Here is a 12,662-nt window from a genome sequence, read left to right as displayed (position 1 = left end):
GAACTTGAGTGACATCCCATTGCTACAGTGGTCCAACATCAAATGTGATGTTTTACCACTCCTTGCACCTGTTTGGACCCGTTTGTGAGTTTTTGACTATTCTCCCAGAAGAGCATTTGTGAGGTCAGACGCTGTTGTTGGATGAGAAAATGTGACTTGTAGTTTCTACTTAAATTCTTCCCAAAGTTGTTCTCTCTGGTTGAGATCCAGACTGTATAAGCCAGAATCCAGGCAGAAAGGCAAACTACTTCCTCAGCAGATACTCTTCCATATTTTGATGAACTATGCTTATGAACTGTTGTACAGTCATGTTGAAACAGGAAGGGACATTCAACAAACTGTTCATACAAAGTTAGGAGCATTGCTAGTGCTGATTCATTAGGACTAAACAAATCTTGGGGCTGAACCCAAAATCTTAAAAACAGTGCCACACCATAATCCTCCTTCCACCAAATGTTACACTTAGCACAATGAACTCAGCTAGGAGCTGTTGTCCTGGCAACTGCCAAACCCAGACATGTCCATTGGAGTGTCAGACAAAGGATTGATTTATGACTCCAGATGACACGTCTTCACTGATCAGCCAACAGTCTGTGAATAGCAACTTTCAAGACTTATTCTAAGTTGGATTTAGCTTAGAATAGAATAGAATTCAACTTTATTGTCATTGCACTGTCACAAGTACAAGCAACGAGATGTAGTTTGCATCTATCCAGAAGTGCTCTACAAGATATAAATATTTATTTACAGATGTACAAGACTATGTATGTATGGACTATAAGGGGTTATAGCAAGAGATATACTGTAGATATTGTGTATAAATATAAATATGGGAGCTATATGCACAGATTATACAGAATATACAAAATGTCGTGGAAAAAAACTATTTCCAAGCACTGTTCAGGTAAAATCACTCAATCAGGTTTATTCATGAATTGTGCACAACTCAGAGAGCTCACAGGACAATCAATAATGAAGCAAGTCTGAAACGGAAAGCTCTCCCAGGCAGAGACAACACATGAGTTTTGTACAAAGGGATAAGGGATCCAAAGCATGGGAATCAGACTGGTTCCCATGCAGCTGGGGAAAAACAACGTCCAACATTGTGCATGTAGCGCAAACAGCTTTAACTTGGTGGGAATATACAGAACTTAGAATAAACATATAGCAATACAACTAGCAGGTGTAACCTAACTGTAATTTTTCCACAGCACACAATATACAAGAATGTTAGGGAATGGATTATAGATAAATAATGGCAGATAAAATTTACAGGTTGTATGTGTGTGTGAAGAAAACAGTCCATGATGTGTGTGTGTGTGTGTGTGAGGATAGTCCATGTGTTATTGTTGTATGAGAGGATAGGGGAGTACAGTCCTTATAGTTTATGTTTTATGTCAGGAGGCGTTCAAAAGCGTGACAGCTGTGGGAAAGAAGCTGTTCTGGTGCCTGGTGGTTCTGGTCCGTAGGCTTCTGTAACGCCTCCCAGAGGGCAGGAGGGAAAAGAGTGTGTGTGCTGGGTGAGTGGAGTCCTTTGTGATTTTCCCGGCCCTTTTCAAACAACGCTTCCTGTAGATGTCCTTGATGGCAGGGAGCGGTGCCCCGGCGATATACTGGGCAGTTTTCACCACCCCCTGCAGCGCCTGCCGGTCGGAGACAGAGCAGTTCCCGTACCAAGTTGTAATACAGTTGGTGAGGATGCTCTCAATGGTGCAGCGGTAGAAGTTCGTGAAGATCTCTGAGGACAGGTGGTTCTTCCTCAGGGTCCTCATGAAGAAGAGGCGCTGATGCTCCTTCTTAATGAGTTTGGAGCAGCTGGTCGTCCAAGTCAGGTCCTCGGAGATGTGGACTCCCAGAAACTTAAAGGTGTCCACATGCTCCACCACTGTCCCCTTAATGTGGATGGGTGGACGTAGGTCAGCGTTCCTCCTGAAGTCCACGATAAGCTCCTTGGTCTTCTCGGTGTTCAGCTGCAGGTTGTTTTTTTCGCACCACTCAGCCAGACGGTCTACCTCCTCCCTGTAAGCGGCCTCGTCATTATCTCTGATGAGGCCGATCACCATGGTGTCGTCTGCGAACTTGATGATGACTTTAGAGCCATGGACAGGTCTGCAGTCGTAGGTGAAGAGGGAGTAGAGGAAGGGACTCATCACACAGCCTTGTGGCACTCCGGTGTTTATGATGATGGTGAATGAGAAGTGGTTGTCCAGCCGGACATGTTGAGGTCGACTGGTCAGGAAGTCAAGCAACCAGTTACACATGAGTGGACTGATGCCGAGGTCTGTGAGTTTGGTAATGAGTTGTGATGGGATGACAGTGTTGAATGCTGAACTAAAATCTAAGAACAGCAGTCTGGCGGAAGTGTTCTTACTGTCCAGGTGGGAAAGGACCGAGTGCAGCGCTATAGAGACTGCATCCTCTGTGCTCCTGTTCTGCCTGTATGCAAATTGGTGGGGGTCTAGTGTGGGGGGGAGACAGGATCTGAGGTGTGCTAGGACCAGCCACTCCAAGCACTTGGTAATGATGGGGGTAAGGGCTACCGGACGGTAGTCATTGAGTCTGGTTGGGTTGGGATTCTTGGGGATTGAGACGATGGAGGTAGACTTGAAGCAGGTCGGTACTACAGCGCGGGCCAGGGACAGGTTGAAGATGTCCGTCAGCACTCCTGCCAGCTCCCCAGAGCACATTTAGGTTTTGTCTTTGATTGGACAATTCAAATACTTGACAACACTTTGATCTCTATAGAGAACCAAAACTGTCAGAAGAAGAAATGTATAAAAAGCCAAACATATATATCATACACTTAAAGTCCACCAGTTGCTAAGACATTGGTTACATCTATCTTGAATAATAATAAATTATCCCTTGAATAGCTATGGAAATTATATTGTGCTGCAAATGTACAGCAAACAAGGTCACAACAAGCACCAAACACTGCAAAATGGATCCATGTGGAAGATATAGCAAGTTATTTTCTCTTGTCATTATAACTTCTAACAGAACAAGCAGTAAGGATTTTTATTAAAAGGTGCAAAAAAATCTATAAAAAGTATTTAATATACTGCATGCATTTTCAGAGATTCAGTATTGCTGAACAATCAAGATAAATTAAATATTAAATCTGCACAAATGGCTGTAATCCATGTTTCATTGCATATAAGTGTGTTTAAAGGGCAGTTTCCTGTGCAAGGAGACTGATATATTTTTACAAGAAACAAGAGCAGTTAAGAGAAATGTACTGAGTGTGAGCGGAGCAGAGAGACAAATAGTGGCAGTGATTAAATGAAAGCAGAAGCGGACAGAGATTAGCTCAGAGTCTGTCCTTAGAGAGTGTCTGAGAGGGCAAACAAGCTACCAGCTCTCTCTTTATCTTCCTCTCCTCCCTCATCAAAGCCTCTCTGCTCTCATTTTGATCATGGTCAAAATCCAACAGTCTCTCTTCTTTCTCTTTACGTCTCTCCACTAATTGTCAGTCCACCAACACTCCCAATTTTCTTCTAATTTCTTTTAAAGCCAAGGGGGAAAATGGCTTTGCATAGTTTTTTCAGACATAATCTCATTTTCCTCTCCACTCATGCTGTTTTCAGTTTCTCTGTGTAGGTGTGGGTTGTGTTCTTTCTTGATTGTTGTGCTGCGTTATGCTTTCCATACATTTTTATATAACTGAGATTTTGCTCATCCACATTATGTAAACCACTGTGCTTTAGGAGCTGTGGTAACTAGATTCAGCATCCACCACAGCCTCGGAAGGAAACAAGTAGTGATGCATTATGGGAGACACATTTTTAACTCATGTCCACTGGACCTTATCAGATACTGGGGATTGATGTCAGGATTGTTGATGAGAAACAAAACACACAAACCTTTTGTTGTCACAAAGGTAGAACGTGGAGTGATACCCACTTCTTAATTTTGACCATCTATCTGCAGAAACTGTTTGCCTTTCTGCCTGGATTCCATTATTTATCCCAAATGAATCCTTAGCTCAGCTATTAGAGCTACCTTCTTAAATGAATAGGCTCATTTTCAAAGGAATTAATGTTATCTTGATCTCCTGAATAATTGTTCATATAAAGAACATCATTATTGTGACAAAACACGTTGTTACTTTGCAGCTGCACCTATTAGCTTCTTACACCAAAACCTCCTTAATGGCTCATCAGGTGTCTGGTCTGAGAGGAGAGGCGAGGATCATTTGAATGAAGGACAAAATTCTCAAAACCCCCGCCAAAAACTCTCCAAATCAATGGATCAGCACCAATCAGCTTTGTTAAACATTAAGGTGAGGAGGTAACATAGCCACCAAAATCTGTATGAGATCATAAATAATGTTAGGCTCAAAAATTCACAGCTTAGGTTTCAACAGGAATTGATCAAGAGAAAACCTGAAGAATAATAATCGCAATAATTTTGTGTTATTTCAGTTATTCACTCTATTCCTCACTTGAAACCAAAATCACTCTATTAGTTTACTTTTCTTCACATTTTCATCACTCACACTGTAACTTGATCCTGTTGGCTTATTATGTTTGGCAAATATTAAACATTCCCAAAGCTACTGTGTGACTTATTACATAAAGGAAGAATGCAAATATGCCTTTCAGTCCAGCAGTTCAGACAGAAGAGGCAGAGATTATGATTTTAAACTAAACTTTGCATTAGAGTCCTGTTCTCTGTGAGTGTAGCATTAATCTCAATTAGAATTGATTTGAGTAAGAAAGTGTTTCTGGTATGTTATTTCTAATCCAAGGTCAATGTTGGTTTACTGACTGCACCACATAGTTTGAGCAAAAACACAGTGGTTTGAAGTGTAAGCTGGAGGAGCATGGGGATAAAGATGTTTTGCTTCTCATCTGAAGTTGAGAGTTGGACATTATTCTCTGGAAAATATGAATCTCTGACAGAGTGAGATCTTTTCAAACTTGACGAAATAAATAGAGAATCAACTTTTTTTCTATAATTAAGTGACTTTGGGCACTTAATGATATGCTAACAAACAGAAAAGTGAATAATTAAAAAAAACAAAAAAACAATTGTTCTCCTTCTGTTACACTCATACTAAATCAGTTTAGTAACGTTTTTTGTAACTTTGTCTACCAATTCCAGCAGGTTAGGAGAGATTTCAGTCAGTATAGTTTTCAAAGCTGTAGAGCATATTTAGATTGCAGAAGATAGGTAAGTTATATAAATATGTGTAATGTTACACATTGTCATCAGGGACAAGTGCTGAAATCTTATAAACGGTGCAAGAGAAATGTATTTCTCAAGGAGTTATGCAATTAGACCTACCAAGCACAAAGCATAGTGAAAACGGCGAAATGTAACAATATAACACATTTCCTGTTATTCAATATTGACAATTATTAAAACTAATTAGTTAATGTAAGATTTATTTATAACATGCAGTAATGAATCTGCAATATTTCTGAGTATTAGACTTACAAGTGTTATCTCAAAAGATGATCGGCGCATAGTTTGAGATTGCCACTCTGTGCCTGTGAGTCTTGAGTTTGACTTTGTGGCTTGAGTCTTTAAAACAAACACACAGTTTGAAGAGCTAATCTCCTATTATTGAAATTATTTTCTTTGTAAGAATATTATGACTTTTAAATATCCCATCGATTCTAAGTATCACTTAAACCATCAAAAATAGTTCAAACAATCTTCTAATCGGACAAAGCCTTAATATAAAAGAATGAATGATTATTTGTCACCAAAGATGTCGCAGTGTCCAAAAAATCAATGAGAGAAAAAAAAGAAAAATGCCAGTCATTGATTTTCTGTCACCTACATTTTTATTGCATCTGTCAAATTTTAAACCATTTAAACATGTCAATACTTCATCCCAAACACCTTCCAGGGATTTTTTTCCCCCATTGAATCTGTAAAATACTGATCTTTTCTTGCCTTAGTTGAGTTCTGCTTGCTGGAAGGAATCTCTGAGATGTCCTGTTCACAAAAGCTACTTGCCGTTTTACTGGTGTGCACAAAACACACACAGAGGCACGCTGCGGCCAAGATGATTTATTGCCAAGCACGTCTAATGGATTGCTTTGGCACTTGAGAAATTATGAAAAGAAATTAATTAGCCTTTAGTGACCCCGCTGTCCATCTGCTGCTGTTCTCTCTCTCTGCTGGCCGAGGCGCTTGGCTGCTTTCTTTGCATGTAATTGTTGTTTAAAGGGGCGGTCCTTACCTGTGGAAGATTTATATCCACTAAATCAAGTGAAAACTCTGACAACGTGTCATTACTCCAACTCAGCGACAATACCTGGCCATCATTACAAACAATGAAGAATTAAATATTTGTTTATGATATTATGCACAGTTAAATCTATCACACTAAATATTGGTCTGTCCGCTGAGCAAACAATTACCTGTTATGTAAGGGTGGTGCTTTCATTGCAAAAGCTTTATGATATTTAAGCTTAACTGGCCCTGAAGTTCTTAAGTTTTTATGAAATGAAAACAGAGGTGATGGTGTTTGGACCAAGTGGTCCCAGTGAGTCCACGTTTGGACTATCAAACCAAATGTTGACAATTTGTATGATTTTAAACTTAGGCCAGTTTTAAAGTCCTGCTCTTACAATTTTATCAAATGGTTCTGTTCTACTACTACTGTGGAATCTCTGGAAGATGGTAAAAATAAAATCAAGAAAATTATGGATAACCCTGAGCATCCTCTTTACGAGACTGTCATAAAAAAGCAAAGTGTCTTCAGTCAGAGGCTGCTTCTTCAAATTTGCTGTAATGCAGACTGCTACATAACGTCCTTCCTTCCCACAACCATCTGCAATTACTCTTTGAAGAACCTTAGATTAATATGTGTTACATTTAGATTGTAACATTTCATTTCCCCTTTGGATAAATAATGTATTTTTGAATTGAATTGGAAACAATAAACTTTTCTGGCAACTCTTTGAAACAGTGATTTTATTTCATCACTGCTATAGACTTTATGTTGGGGTGAGTCAGTCCTCCTCGTCTGCAGCCGGTTCAAAACACTTTTAATTAGTACTTTTAAAACTGAACACATTACCACAGTTTGCCTGTTAATTTTAGAGCTTATTTTACTTTTTTGTTTCGTTTTTAAAGGCCTGAATGCTCTTGCAATGCATTCACGTCCTTCAGGTACAAGGTTTAGGAGGAAGTTTAGAGGGAAAGGGCCTTCACCAGTGCAACTCCTCAGCAGTGGAATAAATTACCCCTCCACATTAGTGAGCTTTATTCACAGCCTACTTTTGAAACTGGTCTTGAAACCCATTTTTATTCCTTTAACATCAGCGAAAATGTGTTTTATTTGTGTTTAATGTTTTATCATCTTACGTCATGTTTATATGTTTTAGTTTCGTATGTTTATGGTGCACAGTTATGTGCAGCTCTTTCTTTCTGCTGTGGTTCTTTTAAAGTTCTTTATAAATAATATTGGTTATTTTAAACATTTCATTTATTCTCAAAATATTTGACTTTCAGTCTTTTATTTCACATCGCTTGCATTGAAGATTGTGTTGTTATACTGTTTTCACACCTTTAGTAGACATGTAACATTGGCATCCTGGTTAGATGCATTTTCAAGAGTGCCTGCTACAAAGGGACAAGCAATAAATTGATTTATTACAATAGTAAACCTAATCTATGCTGCTGTGAGAGGATCAGGTCACAGGACCTGCTTAAGCCCACATGAAACAACCACTGAATTAATCTAAAGAGGTATTTTGTGCAATTTCTTCTGCACTTTTGAGTTCTGTTAGTAATAATTTGTAGTTCTGTCAGACTGTTGCAAGTAGAACATCACAAATGAATTATTATTACTATTTGATGTTATTGTTTTTCCAAAGGGATTATTTACCGAATGGCAGTTCGTCCAGCAAACACTCGATCCCAAGATAGAAATCCACAAAGAAAAGCACTGAACAGAAACCGAGCAGCAGTTCGGTTCCCCTTCAGTGAGGATTTCGTTCAATGACTGTTATTTTCTGTTTCTCTTCAAGATGAATCCACTCAGAAAAACAAAGGTCAGCCTAGTTGAGAACCTGAGGATTTGCAGCTTGTTTCTGTGCTCGGTTCCTCTTCCACGTGGATTTTCTTTTACAGGAACAAGATGTAAAAGGCCAGAAATGCCTTCATAATATTGAATCCTCAAATGGAAGACAAAGATGTTTCATGTAGCTTGACAGAAAGAGCTACAATAACACAGGAATCATTTCTGTATGAAATGGGACAACAAAGAGGCCTCCTTGAAATTGGACTGAAATTGCACAGTACATTTGTAGTAAATGAGCTCTTGCTATAAATTATTTGGAGGTTTTCTGTCCCATGAGCTCAGCAAACTAGTTGGCATGAGACAGTGCAGACAGTGAGAGCAGAGTTGGAGAAAATGTGATTACGATCTGATCCAAAACGAGTCTAGAGTTCAGATTCACACAATTACACAAATAGGTTGCAAGAGTTTTCCCTTTGCCGTTTTCTCATTTCTTTTGAACACTTTTGTGACTTTAATAATGTGAAGTGCTCACTTTAGCTTCCTCCATTTATATGACAGAGGCTGAGAACAATGAGTCATTACCTAAAATTGATAAACAGATTGTTTATTTAGTAGGAAAGATATGAGGGAAGTTTTCAAAAATCAATTTCTGCTAATATAAAATGAGCAATATAAAATGGATCTTTATAATTTATATTTAAATATACAAAAATAACATGCAGCGCATTCTTCAGCATTAAATTTAGTTTATTGCTCTTCATGTTCTAATAAACAAAAATATGAGGTGAATGTAAGTACAACATCAGTTAAAATATGCTACTAATTTCATTTTCATCAATATTTTCTATTTGCCAACAAAGGATAATCCAGTGTAGACAATGGATAGACAAACTATATAACAACAAAACTACTTGAATAGGTTGATATTGGTGAGTAGCCATAAAACTGCTGTTTTTTAAGCTACTGGGTTCCATAACACTGTCTGTAATAATCTGTACAAAATCAAACAATGCATAAAATGTCAGACTTTTGTCTGCTCCTTTGTATTTATCCTGATTTTGAAAGTGTCCATGGATGGATGAAACATTTTCCATATTTGCTGTTTCGTTTGACATTTTATTCGTCATATATTCTCATTAAAAAACATCTTTTGAGTCAGTTATTTGATTTTTCTTCCAGTGCAGCACAACCATGGCTGGACATGTTTCCTAGATCTTATGGATGTTCAGATGACTATGGATTCATGACAAACCAGTAAGAAATCTCACAGTGGCCTGTCCTTTACGGTGTCTTCACCGCATCAGCTTCTGTCTTTGCTTTCAGTCACTTTGTATGTAAAAGACAGATGAATATTCCACATGTTGAAACTTTACGATGATTTTATTAAACATGTATTTAAGGACAGTTTTGTAGTTTAATTCAGAGACTGAAGTCAGTTTAAAAAAAGAGGGACATAGTGATGAGGACAGAGTCAGTGAGACAGAGAAGCAGACTGAGGAATGGTGAGCCACATGCAGGGATTAATAGAGACTCATTGCAAGGATTTGGGAGGAACGATGAGGTCTGACACACCAGAATGTGCTCTCGCTGGAGCTTAGTGTGACTTCTCTCTTCCTCGAGTCCTTTTTTTTTTTTTTACAGGTATGCATCAACTACACCAACGTTTATAAGTTAACTGTCACATCATTCATTTGCCTTTCATTCTTCCCGTCTCTCATGGTTCGTGGCTCACCACAGCAAGCTCAAACATCGATGTGTTCAGTGGGTGATACGGTTGCAGCGCGATCCAATTTTTATGGATTTTCCACCTGGATGCCGCAGCAGAAAAAGAAAACCCAGTGTTTTCTTTCAGCTGGCTGGAGACCATGAGCGCAGTGTTTTTTTTTCCAGATGAAGAGGCTGCAGCAAAGAAAAAACTGTGTTTACTCTCACATTTGCCCACTAACCCCTGAACAAATTACAGCCTTTAACTGAAATCAATGACAGCAGCAACAAAAGTGCCTCATCAAAGTTTTGTCAGCATTTTATCCAACCATCTGACTTTATCTCTCGCTGTTCTGCAGGTCAGAGTTTGATCTGGACTACGACAGCTACCACGAGGACTACTACGACAGGTACTGTCAGAAAGTCGGGTCTCTCACACACCTCACTGCATGTCTGTGTGTCACAGAAAGCAACGAGATTTTACGGTCTTGATTTCTGTCTACGTTCAGCCTGTCCATCTTTCTGTCTCGGTTTAGTATTGGCTTTTAGTAGTCACAATCAAGCATTAAGCATTTGCAAACCTGAAAAAGATGCAGTTCCCTTTATAGAGACCGCTGCAAACCCGCTGTCAGCACAATTCCTGGTTGTGGATTGGATAAAAACACTGTGTGGTTTAATAAAAGACATTTGACTGAAAGGGAAAAGACGCAGCTACACTGGCCTAACAAAACAAAAAGGTGGCTGCATGATAATAAAATGTTTTGAAGATTTTTAAGAACTGCTTTGTTCAGATGTTTTCATGCTTTACTGCAGGAATGTGTGTTGTTCTTTACAGCAAACCCTATTCAGCATCTGGTTTTAGATTTTGGTATTAGTAAGGTGTAAGCCAATGGGTGGATGAAGAAACATTTATTCCACTTAAACATGCCCATTTACAAGTAGTAACCATCAGTAGACCTGCTTATATTGAGGAGAGACCAAAATTGAAGGAGGTTCAATTTCTTGGCTAAAAACAATATGAAATTAGACCTAAAAGTTTAATAACTGTTAAGATAAACATATTCCTGTCAGAAGGGCCCTTTCAAAGTCCAGATTTAAATCAGATACCCAATCTTTGTCATGTCTTACATATTAAAGTTTAACGAGGAACAGGTTGTCCTGCCTCAGGGATCCCACAAGGCTCTACTCTTAGATCAATGTGTTTTAAAGTGATGCCTTACAAAGTCAAACAGAAAATCTTGTAAAAAGGAACAGGAATTTTCACAAATCAGTATTATCAAATATGATTAAATCTGATCTTTAATTAGTGTTCTTGTTCAATTATGGTTCATTTGTAGTTTAACATTCACATTTTCCATAATCAGTCAAGGATTTTCAAGGGCATTATTACATCCAACACATTTAAATGGTGTAATAATAGTTCATCATGTCTTGTTAATGAATAAACAAGGAAGAAAAGTATAAATCCACAAGTGATGATATTCCAACCAATTCATAGTTCAGATTTGAACATCAGAGAAGATAAGATAGATAAGATAAGATAAATCTTTATTGTCATTGTCACAAGAACAACGAAATTTAAAAAGTGCCATCAGTCAGTGCATATGCTTAAAAACAAAAAATAGGGCGTGGCGTAGTGGTTAGCGCGACCCATATTTGGAGGCCTTAGTCCTCGACGCGGCCGTCGCGGGTTCGACTCCCGGACCCGACGATATTTGCCGCATGCCCCTCTCCTTCCCCGTTTCCTGTCAACCTATTGTCATATAAGGGACACTAGAGCCCACAAAAAAGAAAAAAAAAAACTGTCTCACAATTCAAACGGAAGTGGAAAACTTGAAGCGTTTCCCTTTTGATTTTCATTCTGTCTCGCTGCCTGGAGAAGTTGACAGCATGTCTGTAAAACTGTGTAAGCATTATTGTTGAGTAAGTATCATAAACTCTTGGCTGAGCAGTTAAAATGTTTGCACTGTAAGCTCAGCAGTCAGGTGGACAAGGTGGTGAGTGGCTCCGTGTAATCAGTCATCTACTAAAATTGCTCTGGGAGCCCCCTCCATCCCTCAGGCTCAAACTCTTAACTGCTGCACTCAGCACATCTGAATAACAGGAAACGGTCACAATACATAAGGACACTTATACACAAACACACATGGTTAATGTGCATCTCCTTCTATCAGTTCTTTTTTTCTAAGTTTGTTCATCAGTTGCTTAAATTAATGTCAATTTTGCTCCACTGTCTTTTTTTCTCTGTTGTTTTCTTCTTTTGCATTTTCTTTCTGTTTAGGGGGAACACTCGCCACTGATTTTCAATTTGTGTCTAACACAGTGCCTGATTATTTTCCGTGCTATTGGCTAACACTACAGACAGCTGCGTGTGTGTGTGTGTGTGTGTGTGTGTGTGTGTGTGTGTGTGTGTGTGTGAATGTGTATGGCAAAAAATGAAATATTTATTTTTATATGCATATCCCTCTCGGTTTAAATCTGCGAAGTCTGTGCGTGCGTGTGCGTATGCATGATGCGTGCATTTGTGTTTCAGTGTTTGTTGTTGACAGCGTCACTTTGTGAGGATGAGAGAAATTAGTCTTTTGGTGGACTGTCCTGTTGTTCAAACACAAAAGTAAAGTGTCTTTCAGCACACTGATAACAGCTCTAGCTGACAAAGCTGCTTTACATGCATGGTCTAATCCACAGCGACAAACACTCTCTCACACACATACGCCCACACACTTTTCTGTAATCCTCACCCGTCTGCTTTCTCTCATTGTCTGAGCTTCCTTTCTCTGGGATGACACTTCAAAGCCGGTGTAACATCACGTTGTGTATCTGCCCCCTGCAAACCGTTCGAAAAGCCTTTAAACTCCAATAAGTCTTTGGTTGCCGTCTCTCCCGATGCTCCCTGAGAACGAGACTCCCTGGTGCTCAAATCACGTAAACTCACTCAGTTATGGTGTCCTGATGCACTTCATCCACGTGACGA

General features: G+C 39.0%; 1 protein-coding gene across 6 annotated transcripts in view; it reads left to right on the top strand.

Annotated features, from left to right (window-relative positions):
* The window catches only part of LOC102217935 (heterogeneous nuclear ribonucleoprotein C-like), a 48,260-nt gene that overhangs the window by 28,501 nt on the left and 7,097 nt on the right, over positions 1-12,662 (top strand). For 4 of the 6 annotated variants that reach the window (XM_023332829.1, XM_023332828.1, XM_023332825.1 and 1 more), the window contains 2 exons: positions 9,164-9,238; positions 10,048-10,098. In XM_023332829.1, the coding sequence (XP_023188597.1) occupies positions 9,164-9,238; positions 10,048-10,098 (126 nt within the window). The remainder of the gene's footprint in view (positions 1-9,163; positions 9,239-10,047; positions 10,099-12,662) is intronic. The other 2 variants (XM_023332830.1, XM_023332827.1) reach the window with 2 other exon arrangements.

Source organism: Xiphophorus maculatus, chromosome 4 (assembly GCF_002775205.1).
Source record: "Xiphophorus maculatus strain JP 163 A chromosome 4, X_maculatus-5.0-male, whole genome shotgun sequence".
NCBI lineage: Eukaryota > Metazoa > Chordata > Actinopteri > Cyprinodontiformes > Poeciliidae > Xiphophorus > Xiphophorus maculatus.
Note: the sequence above shows the minus strand (reverse complement) of the source record. Positions and strands in the feature narration are given on the sequence as shown.